Below are 23,036 nucleotides of genomic sequence, written 5' to 3'. Positions count from 1 at the left end.
AACATCCTTGATGCTCTCTGTGCTTGCTTGTTTTCTTGCAGATGTTTCATGACCCACACTAGGTAACATCATCAGTGCGAATAAGGAATGGGGTTTGCTCTCAGTTGAGGCGAGAGAACAGACCCCTGAGGCACCCCACAAGTGAGGCGCCTGGGGCCGATCTCTGCCCTCCTGCCAACACTGCTCTGCAACGGTCAGAGAGATAGGAGGAGAACCACCGATAAACGGTGCCTCCCACCCCCAATCCCTCCAACCGCCGCAGCAGGATACCATGGTCGATGGTATCAAAAGCCTGGAACTCACTACCTGACTCTGTTGTTACATCCTCAAACCCCCCAAACTTTAACCTTAAACTGTCTACCGTGGACCTTACCCAATTTCTAAGAAGTCTGTGTAAGAGACATGCATAAGCGCACCAGTGTGCCTACCGTCCCTGTCCTACTGTTCCCATTTATTCTTACTCATTTATTATGTATATACTTATACCTGTTTAAACATATGTTTATATGTTATGTTCATACTTATACTTGTTTTCTCATACATGCTTGACTAACTAACTAAATACACATCCATCAACTTTTCGTTTGCTGGGAAATACAAAAGTAAGAAATAGTAAGCAAGAGTTAGTAAAGTTAGTAAAGTTAGTAAAGTTAGTAAAGTTAGTAAAGTTAGTAAAGTTCATATTCAAGACATAAAATAAGGAGGCAATACCAGAAAAATTTTGGTTGACTAGAATTGAGAGTATATTTGAAAAGACAAAGATAAGATGTTCAAAGAAAAATAAGACTTTGTACGAAGCAGCATATGGACATGATAAAAGCAAGGTAAAATTGTTCGAAAGGTCAAGAAAGTATCCTGAGGTATAGCAAATGATTCTTAAATAAATTACATTTATTTAGATTTTCCTTTCTTTAACATTTGGCCTATTTCTTTTGAAATGTGAGGAATTACATTTACTTTTCAAAGAAATTTGGCCTCGATCCATCTATTTTTGCATGTTATACACAAAATATTAGATCTATGGAAAACATTCAACAAGGCCTTTGCTTTCTCTGAGAAATCCCAAGAGAAGCCTCGCTGCCATGTTCTGGTTACCTGCAGTTTCTGAATTTTATATAGTCCTTTGTGAGCTTAACTCTGTTTTTCTACTGGTGAGCTTTTATTATTAATGTTTTGTTTTTATATTGTAAATTGCTACTGGCTAGTTTTATCTGGAGCGAGCAGGTTATAAATGTGTTAAATAAATGAATAATTAAGTAGTATATTGTAAAGACAGCTATTTTGTTCTGTTGAATTCACAGCTCTCTCATATTTGGAAATCTCAGGAGAAGAAATTTGCCCTTCATCTTAAATGCATTTGGAATATATATATTCAGACCTAAAACACCGTTAGTTTATTCCCTGTTTTCCTATGAATCTAATGTACTGATTTAGCAGGATCTATGAGAAATATAATTTCAGATGCTGCGTTCTGCTTACCTGAAAAAGAATCCTACTGTTGTTGACTCTGAAAAGCCTGACTCTACCTGCATACTAATTTGTTGGGTATCTGTTCAGAACCCCCCAAAGCAGGCATTTGTGTCAGTTGCCATGGCGCTGTATGCTGTTCCTCCCTCTCGACAGCTTCACTTAACATCTTCCTCTATCCTTTATGCCCAGTTCATTCACCCAGAAAGTTCAGCTATTGAAACAAAGCCTTAAGGAAGGGCTGAGGAAGGGCAAAGGCACAGGGTGAAAAGGTAAACCATGCCTGTAGATGTCTAAGGGGACTTAATTCTGTGAGCCCGCTGGGAAATACAAACCACAAACCACGTCATATTCATGCTTGATAGATATGCACATATACAAACTCTCATAGAAATAGAACTAGGATGAGAGTAAGTCCCAGCTGTGGATTTTTTCAAATTTGTTCTCTTGTATAAAAGAGCAAACTGAGCACTAAAACAGAATGTAGCATGGTTGCGTGGTTGAATTGTCTCTCAAATGCACCAATGAATAGCCAAGACTTCTCTTTTGACTTCTCTGACTCCTGACAACAGGCCCTGCTGTTTATCTCTGTCAGTCTCTGTTAATTAGAATCTGTTTCTTTCTTCTCCACAGGACAGCTTTCCTGCTCGCTTTGGAGGCATCCATTTTGTGAACCAGCCGTGGTACATCCATGCTCTTTACACGCTAATCAAGCCCTTCCTCAAAGACAAGACACGGAAAAGGGTAAGTAATGAGAAAGTGAAACAAGTCTGTGATGTTGCAAGCCTACATGTGATATTAGGGAATTTCTACTCTTCTCTGCCTCTTCCTTTTGCTCTTTGTGGTTTGCAACAAGGGATGAAGTCTCAGTTGGATTTTGTCAGCAGCCTACATTTAATCACCGCGCGCTGCCAAGGTGGAGAAGAAAATCTTCACCAAACCCAAAATAGAAGGAGTGCCGTGCCGACTAGAAGTGGACACCGGGTCAGCGATCACCATCATGTCCTGGGACACTTTGCAAAGCTTTGCCAACAGTCGCAAAAGCGCCACCTGCAAACACAACGGCTACGAGTCCACGACTACCAAGGGAATCGCATCCCTGTTCGAGGGACCACCTCCGTCCGAGTCGAGCACGGACCACACAAGAAGACCCTGCCCATCACGATCGTCAAGGGGACCCTGCCAAGTTTGTTGGGACTAGACTGGTTCCGTGCATTGGGCATGGGAGTGACTGGCATCTACAGAAGTGACTGTAACCTTAAAGATGCACTCATGGTGAATTCAAGATGTGTTCAAGGACTGCCTGGGCAAGTACAAGGGGACCCCTATTTCTTCAATCTAGACCCCAGGTAGCCCCTATTAGGTTAAAGGCAAGGAGAGTCCTTTTGCCCTTAAACCCAAGATTGACAAGGAGATAGACAAGCTAATAAGGCAGGGATACTGGTGCCAGTCGATCATGCCAAATGGGAGACGCCAATCGTCACCCCAGTGAAACCAGATGGGTCAGTTAGAATCTGCGCTGATTACAAGGCAACGTTAAACAAAGCCTTACAGAAAAGCGCTTACCAGTTCCGTGGTGCAACACTTGCTGCACTCATTGGGGCAAGGGCAGATTTTGCAAAGTTAGACTTGGCTCAAGCCTATCAACAACTACCCATAGACGCCAACAGCCAAGCCCAAACGATTGTGACTCATAGGGGCTTTCAAGTGTACCCGTTACAGTTTGGGGTGAGTGTGGCACCAGGTCTATTTCAAAACTTAATGGAGCGACTTTTGCAAGGGCTCCCGGGTAGTCCCCTACTGATGATGTATTGATATCAGCGGAAAATTTAGAGGAATTGGGGAGCGTTGAGAAAGTTTTGGGCATTTTCCGTCAGCCGTCTAAAGGTTAAAGTGAACAAATGCCAGATAGGGGTAGAATCTGAATTCTTGGGCTACAGAATTGACAAGAAAGGAATTCACCCCACTGAGAGCAAGGTCAAGGCAATCAGAAAGGCTCCAGCGCCCAAAACAAAACAGAGCTACAGGCATTCCTGGTCTAGTGAATTTTTACGCGGTCTTTTAAAAACAAAGGCTGCTGTTGGAGCCGCTGCATAAATTGTTGGGAAAGAATACTGTTTGGTCTTGGGGAAAGTCGGAAGCTAGGGCTTTCAAGCAGTAAAAACCTACTCTCGAGCAATAGCTTGCTAATCCAGTATCATAGCTCATTGCCATTGGTACTGGTTTATGGCGCTCCTTACGGAGTGGGGCTGTGCTCAGCCACAGACTTCCAAATGGCACAGAAGCCCCAATAGCCTTCTACTCCAGAACGATGTCCTCACAGAGAGGAACTATAGCCAGTTGGATAAAGAAGCCCTAGCTATAGTGTCAGGGGTAAAAAGTTTCACGAATATGTTTTGGCAGAGACTTTGAAATTGTTACAGACCATAGACCCCTGTTAGGATACTGGCTGGCGATCACCAACGCCTGTGGCACTTTCACCCCGATTGACCAGATGGACTATCTTTCTTAGCCGCTACCCTACAACTGCAGCATCGACCAGGAAAAGAGTTGGGGCATGCGACGATTAAGCAGATGCCCACTACCAGGGGCAATCGAGACCCCACTCCGGGACGCCCATCCTGTTAATTGACTCTCTGACTCTGGCCCAGTCACATCTAAGGAAGTGGCTCGGCATCATACCGACATTACTTGAGGACTGTACTCGGTTGGGTACAAGAGGGTGGCCGCTGCGCCGGGCGAGCGCTTTTAAGGAATTTGTAAAAACGTGGGGAACTCTCGGCTCAAGGGGGTGCCTGCTATGGGGGATCGAGTGGTGATCCCGGAGAAATTGAGGGAAAGGTATTGGACCTCCTCCACGAGGGTCACCCAGGGATCGTAAGGATGAAGGGGTTAGCAAGAAGCTATGTGTGGTGGCCCTAATGGACTCAGAAATTGCTGAGAGGGTAGGGAAATGCCAGGCCTGCCAAGAGTCCAGACCACTACCCCAACGGCCCCAGTCAGGAATGGGAAAACCCCAAGGGCCCTGGTCGAGAATCCACATTGATTTTGCTGGCCCTTCCACGGCCAAACCTTCCTAGTGGTAGTCGACGCTTTCTAAATGGCTGGAAATCATTCTCATGAGATCCATGACAGCCGAGGCAGTAATCGCAGCCCTAAGGCACCTGTTTGCAACCCACGGGCTGCCCGACACGCTAGTATCCGATAACGCCCGCACCACGGCAACCCAGTTTGAGGAATACCTGGCAGATGAGGGCATCCGACATGCCCTCTCTGCGCCTTTCCACCCCGCGCCGAATGGCCTTGCAGAGCGTCCGTCCGGAGCGCAAAGAGGCATTGTCCAGACTCAAGCCAGGCGACTGGCAAACAAAGATAGATTTCTTCCTAGCGGTCCAGCATAGAACCCCAGCACTGCAACAGGCAGAAGCCCAGCCGAATTATTGATGGGACGGAAGCTCCGGTGCCCACTTGACCGCTTAAATCCCCATACACACCAGAGGGTTACAAGGGGAACTTGGAAAACTAGGGAATGAACATAGGCGATCGAGTGTGGGCCCGCAACTATGGGGACGGCCCAAGTTGGCTGGCAGGGCAAATCATAAAAGCAACCGTCCAAAGTCATACTTAGTTGAGTTAAAGACAACCGAGTATGGAGGCGCCACATAGATCAAATAAGAAACGAATAGCCGAACAATCCGAGCTAAATGAAACAGATCATGACCATACACTTATTTGAACCCACAGCTGACTTTAACCCGGGAGGCGCAAGACTTAGCTGAGTCCCGGAGGTCCAGCGACGCCATCAGGTTCCCTTGGAAACAGCAGGGACGACTCTGCAGTAATCCAAGGCCGGATGGCCTAGAAAAGAGTCTGCAGTAATCCAAGGCCGGATGGCCTAGAGAAAGAGCTGGGAGGAGCAACAGCCCTCCGACCAGCTCAACCCACTCCCAAGGACTGAACCGCGAGGTCCGAAAGAATCAGGAGACGCCCAGGTTATTTGCGTGACTACGTCGAAAAATAACATGTAAATAATATGTAAATATAGGTAAAGTGTTTTCTGGGAGGGGAGGAGTGTTATGTATCTTTAAATGTTTTGGCGGGAAACAAGCACGTTGCTGATTGGTTGAAGCCGCCGGTTAAACAGTATATAAGGAGAGGTTTTTCCCCAGCCAGGTTGCTGGGTTCACCCTATATTAAAGAGCTGTTGTCACTACCCTGGTCTCCAGCCTCGTTACTTCCCGAACTTAACAGTTACAATATAATAAAGATTAACCAGAGAGGCAGTTTCTGTAAGCGGGGCAGTAAAGATTAGGCTGGAAACAACACCAGGATGTTTCCTTCCTGCCTTCCTTACAGGATTAGCCCTGTAAAGTGGAAAAAAAACAGAATAAGATGTCTTCCAAAAACCGGTTCTTCGAACTGCTTAGAAAGTTAACAACTGGTTCTCCCGAATAGGTGCGAACTGGCTGAATCCCACCACTGACCTTACCCCATTTCTAAGAGGTCTGTGTAAGAGACATGCATAAGCGCACCAGTGTGCCTACCATCCCTGTCCTATTGTTCCCATTTATTCTTACTCAATTATTATGTATATACTTATACCTGTTTAAATATATGTTTATATGTTATGTTCATACTTATACTTGTTTTCTCATACATGCTTGACTAACTAACTAACTAACTAACTAACTAACTACACATCCATCAACTTTTCATTTGCTGGGAAATACAAAAGTAAGAAATAGTAAGCAAGAGTTAGTAAAGTTAGTAAAGTTCATATTCAAGACATAAAATAAGGAGGCAATACCAGAAAAATTTTGGTTGACTAGAATTGAGAGTATCTTTGAAAAGACAAAGATAAGATGTTCAAAGAAAAATAAGACCTTGTACAAAGCAGCATATGGACATGATAAAAGCAAGCTAAAATTGTTCGAAAGGTCAGGAAAGTATCCTGAGGTATAGTAAATGATTCTTAAATAAATTACATTTATTTAGATTTTCCTTTCTTTAACATTTGGCCTATTTCTTTTTTGAGACTATTATCATTTTTTTTGAGTATAAGACGCACCTTAGTTTTTGGGGAAGAAAATAAGAAAAAAGTTGATTGGCAGGTGGATTAGCCTCCCAGAATACCTTCAATCAGTTGTTCCCAGAGGTGAATTTTAGCAACAGGTTCCTTGATTGTGAGCTTTGTGCCTTGCCTTTTTTTTTTTTGCCTTTTTTTTCTGCCTCTGAAACTTCTGAAACTCAGTTGCAGAAAAACCGTTTTTCTACCTCTGAAAGCCCCCAAAACAGAATTTCAGAAAAAAAGCCTCTGAAACTCTGTTTGGGGGCTTTTTTCCTAAAGATTGATTGATTGATTGATTGATTGATTGATTGATTGATTGATTGATTTATTTATTTATTTATTTATTTATTTATTTATTTAATTACATTTGTATATCGCCCTTCTCCTGAAGGACTCAGGACGGTTCACAGCCAATAAAAACCACAATACATATAATACAGGTTAAAAAACAGTATAAAAAACTAATTCAATATATGGCCTAAAATTTTTTAAATATGATTAAAAAGCCCATTTAAAAACCCCAATATAAAACCCCAATTTAAAACTACATAAGCTAGTCCTGCACGTCGAAACAACAACGTCTTCAGCTTGCGGCGGAAGGTCCAGAGGTCGGGGAGTTGACGAAGCCCCGGAGGCAGCTTATTCCAGAGGGCAGGAGCCCCCACAGAGAAGGCCCTCCCCCTGGAGGTCGCCAGCCAACATTGTTTGGCTGACGGTATCCGAAGGAGGCCCTCTCTGTGAGAGCGCACTGGTTGGTGGGAGGCTACTGGTGGCAGTAGGCGGTCCTGTAAATACCCCGGTCCTGAGCCATGGAGAGCTTTAAAGGTGATAACAAGCACCTTGAATTGGACCTGGAAGACCACCGGGAGCCAGTGCAGACTGTGCAGGAGAAGTGTCACATGGGAGCCACGAGGTGCTCCCTCTATCACCCGCGCAGCCGCATTCTGGACCAGTTGAAGCCTCCGGGTACTCTTCAAGGGGAGCCCCATGTAGAGAGCATTGCAGTAGTCCAGGTGGGATGTAACAAGGGCATGAGTGACCATGCACAAGGAAGCCCAGTTTTGTTTCTGATGCTTTTTTTCAGCCTTTGAAACCTCTGTTTGAAAAGCTGGGCAGGGCTACATTCGGAGTATAAAACGCACCCAGATTTTCAGCCTCTTTTTTGGCAAAAAAGGTGTGTCTTATACTCTGAAAAATATGGTATTATTTATTTATTTATTTATTGATTGATTGATTCATATTTTTATACCGCCCTTCTCCGAAGACTCAGGGCGGTGTACAGCCAATAAAACGACAAAAATCCCAACAAATTTAAAATACACTATCAAATTTAAAAAACTGATTCAATCGCTGTAACTTAAAATATTAAAACTAAAATTTATCAAAACTAAAACCTTGGTAAAAACCCTATTAAAACCCACTAAAACTCCCATACTAAAATCAATCAGGCCAGCCCCGCTTGGTGAAAAAAGAAAGTCTTGAGCTCGCGCTTAAAGGTCCGGAGATCAGGGAGGAGACGGAGTCCCACCGGCAGCTCATTCCATAAAGCTGGGACCCCCACACAGAATGCCCTTCCCCTGGGGGCCGCCAATTTTTTATTATTTTTCTGTACTTTGGGACACATTATTTTATCCTAGCAGAAAAAAAGCATAATGGAGATGTTTTTATCTACGTATGAATATATAATTCAGTGATGGTTAACCTTTTCGGCACCGAGTGCCAAAATGGAACGCACACGTGCCAGAGCACCAGAACCCAGAAGAGAGCAGCTGGCCACTGCGTGCATGCACACTGGGTTCCATTGCACTCATGCATGTCAGACAGCTGGTCTCTTCCAGCCTCGTGCAAAGACCAGAGAGCCAGCATGCATGTGCGTGCCGGAATCCAGCAGAGAACAGCTGGCCGGTGCGCATGCGTGCTGGACAAGCTGGCCGGCGCACATGCGTATAACGGAACCCGGAAGAGCAGCTTGCGATGGCGCACATGCCCACAGAGAGGGCTCTGTGTGCCACCTCTGGCATGCATGCCATAGGTTCGCCATCACTGATATCATTCATTCATATGTATGATTTAAAACAGTTACTTGTAAATGCAATTCTTCTAATGGAAAGCATTGTAGCTGCAGAAGTTATTTGATTATAATGTGGCTCTATTTGCTCGATCAAATCTTTTTAAAAATTATAATAAATTGAGGGGCATTGTGAACAAGGACTAGCAAGCCGCAATTTTATAGATACTTCCATAGAAATAAACTCTTTTGAATTTAATGATACTTATACCAGCCTAGTCGTGGAGAGGATAATAACAATTGCTTTTTTAATGTAGAGTCCATTCATCCATAATGAGGCAAGAATCTTTCAATAAGAAGACATTTCTGTAAATTTTATATACAGTATAAAAATCTTATAAAGACATTTGTTAAGTTATATTTGATGTGAGAAATTGCAGGTCAACTCAATGTGATGATTTTTTTCCACCCTATTATGAGAGCAATAAAGTCAGAAGGTGCTGATTTCTTGCTATGTATGGCATTATGTTCTGCAGTCTCTGGTTGCTGTTTGATTGCAGGGCATGGGGATCTATGAGAGAGCAAGGGGGGAGCAAATGACAAAAATGCATTGTGACATCATGATTCAAAAACCATTAACTTGTATCACACATCAGAATGCAGGATACATAAGGGTGAAATATTACATCATGATATTAACATGTGTGAATTGCCATTTGGAGATAATCTTGGTTTCCTGTACACACCTCAGTTGCAGGAGCACATAGTTGCTTGGAGGTTTGGACATATTTAGGGTTAGGTTTCTTTAGGAATCTTACCTGAAGAAACTTGGTTCAGATACTGCTCATTCATGCCCAGAGTTTTCTGTGCCCATAGCAATGGTTTCTTAGCTTGCTGTCAATATTCTTTAATGTACTGCACTCTTGGTGGAGGAATGGAATGGAAACTTCAACATCATTGTTCTTGAACACTTTATTTTCTCATCTATGTTTGTACAGTTTATATTTTTATTACCATTTGTTTATTCAACAATGAAACACAGAATTATTTTATTGGATTGATGTTATCCAATCCTTGCTTTAAGGCTGAAAGATTTCTTAGACATATATAAATATGTATCAGATTATCACATTCTAATAACATAGTAGTACAATAAGATAATGATTATGCTTAAAAATATCTTTCAAAAGAGACAGACAACAAAAATGAAACGAATACTAAAACAAGTAGGTAGCAGAGTAGGAATGCAATTAACTACTCTCTGAGTTTCCTGAAATATGACTTGTTAGTTGGAGCTGAAGTCCAATACATCTGGAAACAGCTGAAATACATGAAAAGTTTGAGGAAAAATAGACTGATTTTATCTGGAGTTGACATAGGCATAATGGCTGGACTCTGTTGTCATTCATCAACTGTTCATAAGGCAAACCTCTTGATAAATGTGTGAATGTCCAAATAGGGATTTATATTTTGAGACCAAAATTATGCAAACAAATCAGAAGGCAATGAAAACAACAAAATCTGGATGAATTCCAACAGCTCAATTGCTTTTTTTTTTTTTTGCAAAACAGTAGTACAGCTAGTCCTCAACTTATGACCACAATTGAACGCAACATTTATGTCGTTAAGTGAGAAATTTGTTAAGTGAGTTTTGCCCCATTTTACGACTTTCCTTGCCATATGTGTTAAGGGAATCACTGCAGTTGTTAAATAAATAATATGGTCGTTAAGTGAATCTGGTTTCCCCCATTGTTTGTCAGAAGGTCGCAGAAGGGAATCACATGACTCCTGGACACTGCAGCTGTCATAAATGTTGGTCAATTGTCAAGCATCTGAATGTAATTCATGCAGCCATGGGGATGCTGCAACAGTCATAAGTGTGAAAAATAGTCATAGGTCACTTTTTTCAGTGCCCTCGTAACTTCAAACGGTCACTAAACAAACTGTTGTAAGTTAAGGACTAGCTATACAGGTTTCTGAACATTATTCAAAGGCAGGTTCTACATAAAGGTCAATTCCACTGTTCCTTCGCTATCAATGTACGTTTTTCTTACTTTTACAAAAATCTTGATTATTGGAATGGCACAAACACACTAACAACATCTAATATCTGTCTTGTTTTTAAAAAGATCTTTCTTCACGGAAACAATCTCAATAGCCTTCACCAGCTCATACACCCTGATTGCTTACCTTCAGAGTTTGGAGGGACTCTTCCTCCCTATGACATGGGCACATGGGCTCGGACGTTACTTGGACCGGATTACAGCGATGAGAATGAATACACTCACACATCTTACAACACCATGCATGTGAAGCATTCGTGTTCCAACCTAGAGAGGGAATGCTCTCCAAAACTCATGAAAAGGTAAGATCAAAGAAAAAAGCGACCATCTAGAAGAATTTTGTTTGTTTACCCTCTTTAACTAGAGGATTAGGAAATGTATCTGGGCTTGAAACCACCATGAGTAGCAAGAAAGAAATTTTGAAAACTTTGCCATCTACTGTTTATATAGATTTTTGCAAACCAGATGTGAAAGTCCTTGGAAATAATGTTAAGGGGTTCTTATTTTGAAAACAGGTGTATAACACTGTGAATGCTATTTTATGCAGCATAAAAATTATATATATACATATACACAGCGGTGGGATTCACTTAACTTTCCTACCGGTTTGCAAATGTCTGTGCATGCGCAGCAGACATATGTTACATCAGGTCGGATGAGCGGAACCTCCCGCCATCGCTGCTACTACCAGTTCACGCGATCTGGAGAGAGCTGGCTGAATTCCACCACTGCATATACACATATACATATACACATTTACGTACGTATGTATGCATAAGTAATTTTTATCTGGGCGGCAAAAATCTCTATAAACATTAGATGACAATGTGTTCAACATCGATAGAGCATTTTCCTGGGTTTTATTAATGACAACTGATCTTCCGGGGGTTGTTCTCTATCACCCTATGCTTCATTTCAACATCAGTAGTTTATCACAGGGATGGGGGACAGAGTCAGCTCTGTGTGTAGGCAATAAGGGACACAGCTGAATATACAAGGAAGCTATGGGAGGTGTGGAGTCGGGTTACTGCTGCCTGCATGCTGATCAGCTGCTTGACAATCTGCTTGGCAGCAGATATAAAAAAAAGTGTGCCTTCAAGTCTGTTTTGATCACTGGTGACTACCCTTGCAGTTTCCTTGGCAATATTTCAGAAAATGCTTGCCATTTATTTCTTCCTATGGCTGAGAGAAATGATTAGGTTCGCATCACCCAACTGACTTAGGACTTAGAACTCATGGTCTCCCAGTTCTAGCCTGGTATCTTAACCATTACAGCAAAGTGGCTCTAAACAACAAAGGAAGGGAATATTAAAACTGATGTGCTCCAGGTGTCAAATATACTAGGTACATTAATGCTTACTATGGTGTCATGTTGTACATAAGTGATTTGGGTGCCTTCTGAGCACACAAAAAAGGGTTGAAAGGAATCTCTTTATCATGGAGGTAGTAGAGTAAAATAAACTCTGACACTATAATGCTCTGAAATTTAAAAAGTTAAATCTACCCATGTACTATTTACTACCCATGTACTACGTACTAATTATTTTTAATGACAGTTATATTTTTTAATAATATTCTGATACGTGAAAAAATTCTAGAGTAGTTCATGCCATCATTGATCTTCAAGCAGTTTGAAAACAATGTGATAATTATGAAAAAGCTGCATGGGCACTAATGAATAAGTTTTATGTTACCTCATTTTTAATTGCATATTTTTTTACTTAATTTTTGAAATGCTATATATCCTGATATATATCTCAATTTCAGTAAAGATGTGTTAATATCTGTTATTTGGGTTATTGATCCTCACAGTGTTTAGACATATTAGTTTAGTTTGTTAGATGTCTAGCATCACTTGGCAAACTGTCAGTCAAATCAATCAAATGCATAAATAAATATCCTATGCTACTTTGATTAGTAATCTAGTTAAGTGTGGGTTGCATAAAAGGATTATTGTTAGTTAGAGTATTGAGTGGGTTGCCACAAGATTTAGTCCTAGTCCTTGTACACATTAATATTGTAACTATGGTCTGGGATAACTCATTTTTTAATAATTTGAAATCAATGCTTATCAGATTTGCAGATGATATAAAATCAAGTGGGCTAATATCCTGAAAAACAGACATAAAATTCAAAATAATTTTGATAAATTTGAAGTGTGTTGTAAAATTGAGAGAATGACATGAACCAAACTCAAATGCAAAATTCTTTGCTTAGGAAACAAGAATCCAAGGCACATATAAAAGGGGTGGGTTAGAAATAGATTGTATGAAAAAGTTCTTGTAATATTATTGATTACAAATTAAAATATAAGCCCATATAGCGTAATGCCAAAACAGAGGTAAATGCAATTTTAGGCTTCATCCGCAGATATAAATTCCAGCTGTGGGAAGTGACCAAAATACATCTTGAGCACTATGGACACAATTGTTTAAGAATTAATCAGGCAAATCAGAACAGGTTCATTAATGGCATTTAGGATGATTAGGGGATTTTAAAACAATGATGAAATATTGAAGCAATTTGGAATGTTTTCTTACAAAAGGAAAGCTGATGGGGGAATATGATCCCTCTTTAAATGAATAGGATTTCTTCCGTGAGAGGAAAGTCGAGTTGGTTTTCATCATTTCAAAGACAGGGATTCATGGATTTACTGGTTGGTATTGACTGTTGATACCTCCTGACCACTAGGAGACAGTTGGGTATAGTCAAGCAGTTAAGGATTTACTCATCACTACCCATTTGGAATATTTTAATGCACTGTACAGTGGCCGCTGTTGAAAAACCACTCTGAAACTGTAGTTGGCATTCAATATGGTAGCCACCAGAAACAGTTAACATCTATGCTGAAGGCTCAGCATTGGCTTCCAAGAGTTTCTTTGGCGAAATTCAAAGTGTTTGATGGTGACTTATAGCTTGGCATCAAGGTACTTGTTAGATTGCCTTTTCCTACCAGAACCAAAATATTATGTACAATAATCCTGCAAAGAAGTATTTCTTTCCATCATTTTCTTGCACAGATAGGCTAGAAATTTGTTATTATGGTTCCGTTCCTTTGGATTAGCCCTCATGCAGAAATCAGGCTTGCCACTTATTAAGGCATTGGAATGGCACAGAGCAGATTCCGGTCATAATCTAGCATTTATTTGGGAGTGATTTTAGCTAGATATCATGAGACTTAATTCTGAATAAGCATACATAAGATTGTGCTCTATTGCAATGTTTTCATCCATATGAATAGTATAATTCTAAATAATAGAAAGCAAATAACAAACATTTCTCATGTTCAATTATTCTTGTTGCTCCACGTAATAATCAACACAGCACAACATTTTATATTTATTATCTATTTGGTGATAGGAAATATAGATGGCCGTTTAAATACTAAACTATTAATTTTAATAGAAGAGAATATATGTAACTCACGGTTGAACAGAGAACCTTGGTGCTCTCTGAGCTTAGTTGTTTGCTTGCAGACATTTTGTTACCAGATTAGGTGACATCTTCAGTGCTTGAAGAGAATGAAGTTTGCTTTCTGTTTAAATATAGCAGCTTACTTTATCAGTGTTTTTGGGGTGTTGTTTTCTCTTCAGTGGTGCTTGAATTAGGCTGTTGTTTACTACTTGATTGTTTGTCTGAGTTGCTACTTCCTTATTTAGGGTATTGTTTATTGCTTGATTGTTTGTCTGATGTTAATCCTTGTATTAATTCCTTCTTATCTTAGTGTTGATTGTTGATAAAGAGGTAATCTGGTCTTTTTGTTTCCTTTTTAGCTTTTTTATTGTTTTTTTTTAATGGTGTGTAAATGTAATTTATCTCTATGTGCCTGTTGGTCGCTTATTTGTCTGGGTACCAATCATCCAGAAATTCCTTAGCATTTTTTAAAATCTTAATTTAGAATACTTACAGTTTCCCAGTTAAAACTATACCTGAGTTTGCCCACATCTTCTGACTGTTATTTGGTGTTCATGGATATGAAGACTGCTAGTCTTCTGTTTTTTTGTCTTGCACAATGCTGTTACAATCTTACCCTGCTGTAGATGCTGAATGTTTTTTCTTTCTTAGGCTACTGAATCTTTTGGTTTACTTAAGATGTTTTGAAGTGCTTTAGTTTATCGGTGTTGCTGTGTGGTTTAACAGCCTGTTGGTTATTTCTGAAATTTTTTTGATGCATGGTACTATTATCCTTTTCATAACTGGTGGTGGTTGTATTGTAGTGAGTTGAATAGTCAGGCACTTTTTGATAAAATTGCATGGGTATCCACTTTGTTGGAAGAGGTTGAATAGCGGGTCTGTTTCATTTTCCTGGTATTCTGGGTTGCTGTAGTGAGTTTGTGCTCATCTGAATAATGTTCTTATATATATCCCTTTGTGGAGGTTGGATTGTTACTTTGGTAATGGAGCATGTGATTAGTGTGGGTGGTTTTTCGATAGACTTGCTTTTCTAATTTTCTGCCATTTCCTCTCCTGAAGAAGATATCCAGAGAAGGTAGTGTGTGGTTATTTTCTTCTTCCCTTGTGAATTTTATCCTTTAAAGAGATTGCTGATTGTTTCATGTGTTTTCTCAATTGTTCTTTTATTATTATGACAAATGTGTCATCAACATACCAGATCCATACTGTTGGTTGTATGCATGGGAGTGCTATAGCTTCTAGATGCTGTGTTACAGTATCTGCTATGAGTGTTGAGAACAGTGATTCCCATTGGTGTTCCTCTGAATTATTCTGAATTATTTTTGTATAGTGTGCTGATAGTTACCCTTCAAGGAGTAGTGGAACTGAGTGGCACTTCAATTCAACTGGATTTCATTCTTAATTAATATTATGTATCTAGACCCGTTCCAGTCCGGTTTCCGGCCCGGCTACAGCACGGAGACGGCTTTGGTCGCGTTGGTGGATGATCTCTGGAGGGCCAGGGATAGGGGTTGTTCCTCTGTCCTGGTCCTATTAGACCTCTCAGCGGCTTTCGATACCATCGACCATGGTATCCTGCTGCGCCGGTTGGAGGGATTGGGAGTGGGAGGCACCGTTTATCGGTGGTTCTCCTCCTATCTCTCCGACCGGTCGCAGACGGTGTTGACAGGGGGGCAGAGGTCGGCCCCGAGGCGCCTCACTTGTGGGGTGCCGCAGGGGTCGATTCTCTCGCCCCTTCTGTTCAACATCTATATGAAGCCGCTGGGTGAGATCATCAGTGGCTTCGTGTGAGGTACCAGCTGTACGCTGATGACACCCAGCTGTACTTCTCCACACCGGGCCACCCCAATGAAGCTATCAAGTGCTGTCCCGTGTTTGGAAGCCGACGGGTCTGGATGGGGAGAAACAGGCTCAAGCTCAATCCTTCCAAGACAGAGTGGCTGTGGATGCCGGCATCCCGCACAGTCAGCTGAGTCCTTGGCTGACTGTTGGGGCGAGTCACTGGCCCCGATGGAGAGGGTGCGCAATCTGGGCGTTCTTCTGGATGAACGGCTGTCTTTGAAGATCATTTGACGGCCGCTCCAGGAGAGCTTTCCACCAGGTTCGCCTGGTGCGCCAGTTGCGCCTTTCTAGACCGGGATGCCTTATGCACGGTCACCACGCCTCGTGACGCCTCGCCTGGATTATTGCAATGCTCTCTACATGGGGCTCCCTTGAGGGGCATCCGAGGCTCCAGTTAGTTCAGAATGCAGCTGCGCTGGTGATAGAGGAGCCCTCGTGGCTCCCGTGTTACACCTATCCTGCGCAGACTGCACTGGCTACCTGTGGCCTTCCGGTGCGCTTCAAGGTGCTGGTGACAATCTTTAAAGCGCCCATGGCATAGGGCCGGGCTATTTACGGGACCGCCTACTGCTACCAAATACCTCTCACCGACCAGGCGCCTCACAGAGAGGGACTCCTCAGGGTGCCGCCACCAAGGCAGTGCGGCCTGGCGACACCCAGGGGAAGGGCCTTCTCTGTGGGGGCTCCCACCCTCTGGAATGAACTCCCTCCAGGACTTCGCCAACTTCCGGACCTCCGAACCTTTCGTCGCGAGCTTAAAACACACTTATTTATCTGCGCGGGACTGGATTAGATTTTAAAGTTATGGGTTTTAAGGGGTTTTTATTATTTATACTATTTTAAATTTGGGGCAATAGAATAAGTTTTTAAATTGTTTTTTAATCTGTATTTATATGTATTTTAACTGCCTGTGAACCGCCCTGAGTCCTTAGGGAGATAGGGCGGTATATAAATTTGAAAAATAAAATAAAATAAATAAATAAATAAATCAATATTTTTCTCTCTTGTGAAATCAATATCAATTTGGTAAAGCAATTGGAGATACCAAGGCTTTGGGAGACTTTGCTGGTTGTTATTCTCATGATGCTTGTGAATAAAAATGTACATTGAAATGAATCCTAAATCACAGATGTAGAGATTTAGAAGCAGAGGTGTCTGCTGAAAGGGGAGTTAAAAAGTCAAAATGGTCGCCACAAACTTGTGAAAGAAATGGAGCTTGATTTCATATCAATATCACATATCATGGATATCATGGTTAGAAGGGTACTTTAAAACTGTTATGCCAGGGAGGCCATTATAAATAAAATGGCTGAACAAATTCCATTTTTTTTCCTATTGGAGAAAACGTTTTGCATTTTTACTGTTTTAAATTTATTTTCCATCTCTAGTTACTATGACAACTTTATTGTCCTTTGTGTGCTGCCTACGCTGCAGGAGAAAGAAGTATTGAGACTATAGAGAAACTATAGTATGTACCTCAGGGGGAAAAAAACCCATACCACTTGCCATGAAAACCATTCCAAATCAACTGCAGATTTCCAGTGACATTGACAAAATTTACAACTTAATATGAATTTTAATATTTATCTCTTCTACCACAATAATAGCTGGCATGGTGTAATGTGTCTTCCTTTTAAATGGTAGGTTCTGTGTGGAATCACCAGTGAATTATTAAGCTGGTGTCTTTTTTCATGAATGGTCCCCAATTATGCATCTCTTTTGCACCCTGATATAAAAAAATATATGGTCACATACATTACATCTCCTCCCTCTCACTCCTCTCAAAATGACCACAAGTCTTTTGGGGGATTTCTCCTTTTTTTCCCTTTAAATTTTATTAAACACTTATTAAAATATATTTCTCCTTCTAAAGAAAGCTTAACATAGGTAACTATTGTTCTTCAAATCTCTCAGGGTTTAGACAAGTGACACCATAAACATGTATGTAGGCTGGTATTTGGCCTGCTTAACTGAAACTTCAAAGAATGTTGCCAATGAAGGGTGCACTTTATGCTCAGCTTCTGGTCTTCCATGCTAATAAAGAAGGTCTAAAGGAGCAATGGTCTTATTTGGGTTTGCTTCAGAGGTGGGATTCACTTTCCTTCCCTACTGGTTTGCAAATGTGAGCGTGTGCGCACACTCGCTTCACTTGCACGTGCCGCCTATGCGCATGTCCACTGACTTCTGTGCATATGCAGTAGTCGAGCATTACGTCTGAGTGGGTGGGCAGAGCCTCCCGCAGTCGCTGCTACCAGTTCGCGCGATCCGGGGAGAACTGACTAAATCCCATCACTGGTTTGCTTGAACAGCAACAGAAATCCAAATAAACTATGTTTATTTTCTCTAAATAATAATGATCAAGAATTAAACAAATGTGGACACAAGGTATAGGACTTGATGAAACACTCTTTGAATCCCATATAATTTGAAAAGGTTTAGACCCCATATTCACTATTTCAGTGAAAAAATGTCTAAAACATAATAAACTATTTTTGAATTGTAGGTCAGAAAAATGAAATTGAAAATTTTGATATTATAATGGGATGTTTCACCAGGAGAGGGCCAGTTTGGTGTAGTGGTTAAAGTGCTGGCTTAGAAATCGGGAGACTGTGAGTTCTAATCCTGTCTTAACCGTGAAAGCCAGCTGGATGACTTTGAGCCAATCACTCTCTCTCAGCCCGATTCCCCTCACAGGGTTGCTGTCCTGGGGAAAATAGGAGGAGGATATAGTATTATGTGTTTTGCTGTGGAATGGGACAACTCGCTGTGTCTAACTCGCTGACCCATTTGCTGCCTTGAGTTATTATGAAAAGTAATAAAAGCAGACTCTAAAAAACCTAATAAATCAGTAAAAATTCTCAGTTACATCCCCTCTTTCTCTATAATGTGGATTATAAACTCTTTGGGAAGCGATATGGCAGAAATCAACAATTTTTTGGCATTGTTAAAACTAACACATCTAATACTGCATAAAATTTTGTGGATCACAGTCCACTTTGTCTCATCACTATGCGCATGAACGGTTATACATCACACAAAAGCATGGCTATGTCTCTAGAAAACATTAAGACTGAAAATATATGAACTAGCTCACTTACAGTTATCACAAAGATGACATAATAGTATCAGGTTTTGACATATGCTATCTTCTTTAAATAGTAAAAAGAAACTCATATACAAATGTCATTCATTGTAGCCACACAAGTGTGATAACTCTGATAGATCAATAGTAGACCCCAATTTGTCTGCTATATTTAGCAGTGGCTATCAAAGTTGTTTAGGTCTATGGCATTGATCTACTGTATGGTTACCTGGTCATTGAGAAGACTAGTAATGGATTTTTCCCTCCTTGCCTTTTCAACTTTCCACAAGAAATGCTATGATTAAAATTCAGGCACCCACTTAATCAAAACAATAAAAACTGGAATGAAACAAACCTGTAACACAGAAGGAAATTTTAAAACTTGTCAAAGTTCTCTTGACCAAGAAAAGACTGATTTTCTTGACAAGAAAATCAATAGTCACAGATTGGAAAGGAACTCTTTCCCCCAATTATTTTCTGCAGCAGGAATAAATCATTGGAAGACAATAGCCTGGAAAAGTTGTATAATAGGTGAAAAATTAGATGGAAATAGAACAGACTAGAGATGAGAGCCAAGTGAATGGAAGCTTTGCAATGTGACCTGATTGATTGGTCATAATTTAAAAGGCACAAAGCTCAACTAGAGGAGGAAACTCAGCAGAATGGTCCTGGTTCCTCCCTCCCCCACACATTGGTTGTAGCAAATAAGGCTATTAGGAAGACAGAAATAAAATAATAGGACAGAAATAAAAAACTGGGGAATTGATGATTGGGGTTTTACACATTTTTTAAAATTAAGCTGAGACTAACTTTAAAATGGAATTTGATTTATTTAATATTTCAAGGAAAGTTATTTATTTTATTTATTTATTTATTTATTAAATTTGTATACCGCCCTTTTCCTGAAGGACTCAGGGCGGTTCACAGCCAGTAAAATCAAAATACATAAGATACAGATTAAAAAACAATATAAAAAATTAATTCAATATATGGTCTAAAAAGTTTTAAATACAATTAAAAAACCCCATTTAAAAACCCCAATTTAAAAACCCCAATTTAAAAACCCCAATTTAAAACTACATTTAAGCTAGTCCTGCACGTCGAAACAACAACGTCTTCAGCTCGCGGCAAAAGATCCGGAGGTCAGGGAGTAGACGAAGCCTCGGAGGCAGCTCATTCCAGAGGGCAGGGGCCCCCACAGAGAAGGGGGTCGCCAGCCGACATTGTTTGGCTGACGGTATCCGAAGGAGGCCCTCTCTGTGAGAGCGCACTGGTCGGTGTGAGGCTACTGGTGGCAGCACTGTTCCCTCTAAACTGCGCGCGTGCGCAAATGCGCACTGCTGACACGGTCTCAGCGTACAGAAAATCTGTGCTGCACAGCTAATCAACGCCTGTCAAATGACGTTGATTAGCTGCGCAGCACAGATTCGGCTAGCTAAAAGTTTTAGCTAGCCGAATCTGTGCTGCGCAGCTAATCAACATAATTTGACAGGCGTTGATTAGCTGCCCAGCACAGATTCGCCAGCTAAAACTTTTAGCTAGCCGATTCTAGCTAAAAGTTTTAGCTAGCGAATCTGTGCGGCGCAGCTAATCACCCCCTGTCAATTTACGTTGATTAGCTCCCCAGCACAGATCCGTCTAGCTAAAACTTTTAGCTAGCCGATTCTAGCTAAAAGTTTTAGCTAGCCGAATCTGTGCTGCGCGGCTAATCAACGCCTGTCAAATTCGTTGATTAGCTGCCCAGCACAGATTCGCCAGCTAAAACTTTTAGCTAGCCGATTCTAGCTAAAAGTTTTAGCTAGCGAATCTGTGCTGCGCGGCTAATCAACGTCATTTGACAGGCGTTGATTAGCTGCCCAGCACAGATTCGCCAGCTAAAACTTTTAGCTAGCCGATTCTAGCTAAAAGTTTTAGCTAGCCGAATCTGTTTGATTCTTTTAATAAATCATGTGACTTGAATGGATGGATTTAATAAATGAATAATAATAAATAATAATAATAATAATAAATAAAAAAATAAATAAAATAAAATAATAATAATAATAATAAATAAATAAAATAAATGAATGGATTTAATAAATCATGTGACTTGAATGGATGCGATGCTGGCATGACCCGCACGTCTGATGTTGCTCACAGTGGTCCAAGGGACCGCTCAGGGAGTTAGTGTGCTTGCTCAGACTCGTGAAAAATTAGAGGGAACATTGGGTGGCAGTAGGCGGTCCCGTAGATAACCCGGTCCTAAGCCATGGAGCGCTTTAAAGGTGATAACAAGAACCTTGAATTGGACCCGGAAGACCACCGGGAGCCAGTGTAGACTGCACAGGAGAGGTGTCACATGGGAGCCACGAGGTGCTCCCTCTATCACCCGCGCAGCCGCATTCTGGACCAGTTGAAGCCTCCAGGTGCCCTTCAAGGGGAGCCCCATGTAGAGAGCGTTGCAGTAGTCCAGGCGGGATGTAACAAGGGCATGAGTGACTGTGCACAGAAAAGCCTGGTCCAGAAAGTGGTGCAACTGGCGTATCAGGCGAACCTGATAAAAAGATCCCCTGGCGACGGCCATCATATGTTCTTCTAAAGACAGCCGTACATCCAGGAGGACGCCCAGATTGCGAGCCTCTATGTGGGGGCCAACGACTCGCCCCCAACAGTCAGTGATGGAGTTAGCTGACTGTACCGGGCTGCCGGCATCCACAGCCACTCGGTCTTGGTGGGATTGATCCTGAGTCTGTTTCTCCCCATCCAGACCCATACGGCTTCCAGCCATCACTTCAACAGCCTAGTTGGGGTGGTTAGAGGTGGAAATATACAGCTGTGTATCATCAGCGTATAGATGACAACTCACCCCAAAACCACGGATGATCTCACCCACCGGCTTCATATAGATGTTGAACAGAAGAGGCGAGAGAACCGACCCTTGTGGCACCCCACACAAGGGGTGCCTCGGGGCCGATCTCTGCCCTCCTGTCAACACCGTCTGCGACCGGTCGGAGAGGTAGGAGGAGAACCACCGATAAACGGTGCTCCCCACTCCAAGTCTCCTGAGCCGGCGCAGCAGGATACCATGGTCGATGGTATCAAAAGCCACTGAGAGATCTAGTAGGACCAGGACAGAGGAGAACCTTTGTCCCGAGCCCTCCAGAGATCTTCAACCAACACAACCAAGGCCGTTTCCATGCTGTAACCAGGCCAGAAACTGGACTGGAACGGATAGATAGACAGTTTCATCCAGATACTGGGGTAACTGTCGTGCAATCACACTCTCAACAACCTTCACCACAAAATGAAGGTTGGAGACAGGACAGTAATTTGCTAAAACAGCTGGAGCCAGGGAGGGCTTCTTCTCTTTCAAGGCAGTAGGGAAGACATCCTCCATCAAAGAAGCATTAACAATTCCCTGGAGCCAGCCTCGTGTAACCTCCCGGGTGGCCAGTACCAGCCAGGAGGGACACGGGTCCAGTAAACATGTGGTCGCATTCAGCCCCCCCAGTATCCTGTCCATGTCCTCAGGAGCCACAGAATCAAACTCATCCCAGATAGCAACCCCAAGACCAGCCTCTTCCACCCCACCCGGATCTACCCATTCTGTGTCCAAACCTTCCCGAATCTGAATGATTTTATCAAACAGATATTGTCCAAACTCCTCAGCACGCCCCTGTAAGGGATCCTCCACCGCTCCCTGATGAAGGAGCGAGCGGGTCACACTAAACAGGGTGGCTGGGTGGTTATCTGCTGATGCAATGAGAGTGGAAAAATATTCCCGTTTTGCCACCCTCATCGCCACTAGATAGGTCCAAATTTGAGACTTAACTAGTGTCCGGTCAGATTCGGAGCGGCTGGCTCTCCAGATACTCTCTAGGCGTCTTCTTCGGTGCTTCATCTCTCTCAGCTCCTCGGAATACCAAGGGGCTAATTGAGATTGACACCGGGTCAGAGGCCGCAAAGGCACAACACGATCTAGAGCACCAGCAGCTGCCCGATCCCAGGCGGCAACTAGAGCTCCAGCCGAGCCGTGGGCTAAATCCTCAGGGAATGGCCAAAGCTCCATTTGGAACCTCTCTGGGTCCATCAGGCGCCTGGGACGGAACCAAT

At 42.1% G+C, this 23,036-nt stretch overlaps 1 protein-coding gene across 1 annotated transcript in view; it reads left to right on the top strand.

Annotated features, from left to right (window-relative positions):
* Positions 1–23,036, top strand: part of CLVS1 (clavesin 1) — a 66,038-nt gene that overhangs the window by 39,683 nt on the left and 3,319 nt on the right. The window contains exon 6 of the mRNA XM_058174534.1: positions 10,673–10,908. Coding sequence (XP_058030517.1) covers positions 10,673–10,908 — 236 coding nt within the window. The remainder of the gene's footprint in view (positions 1–10,672; positions 10,909–23,036) is intronic.

Source organism: Ahaetulla prasina, chromosome 3 (genome assembly GCF_028640845.1).
Source record: "Ahaetulla prasina isolate Xishuangbanna chromosome 3, ASM2864084v1, whole genome shotgun sequence".
NCBI classification, from domain to species: domain Eukaryota; kingdom Metazoa; phylum Chordata; class Lepidosauria; order Squamata; family Colubridae; genus Ahaetulla; species Ahaetulla prasina.
The sequence above is the reverse complement of the archived record's forward strand: the minus strand, read 5'-3'. Positions and strand labels throughout refer to the sequence as shown.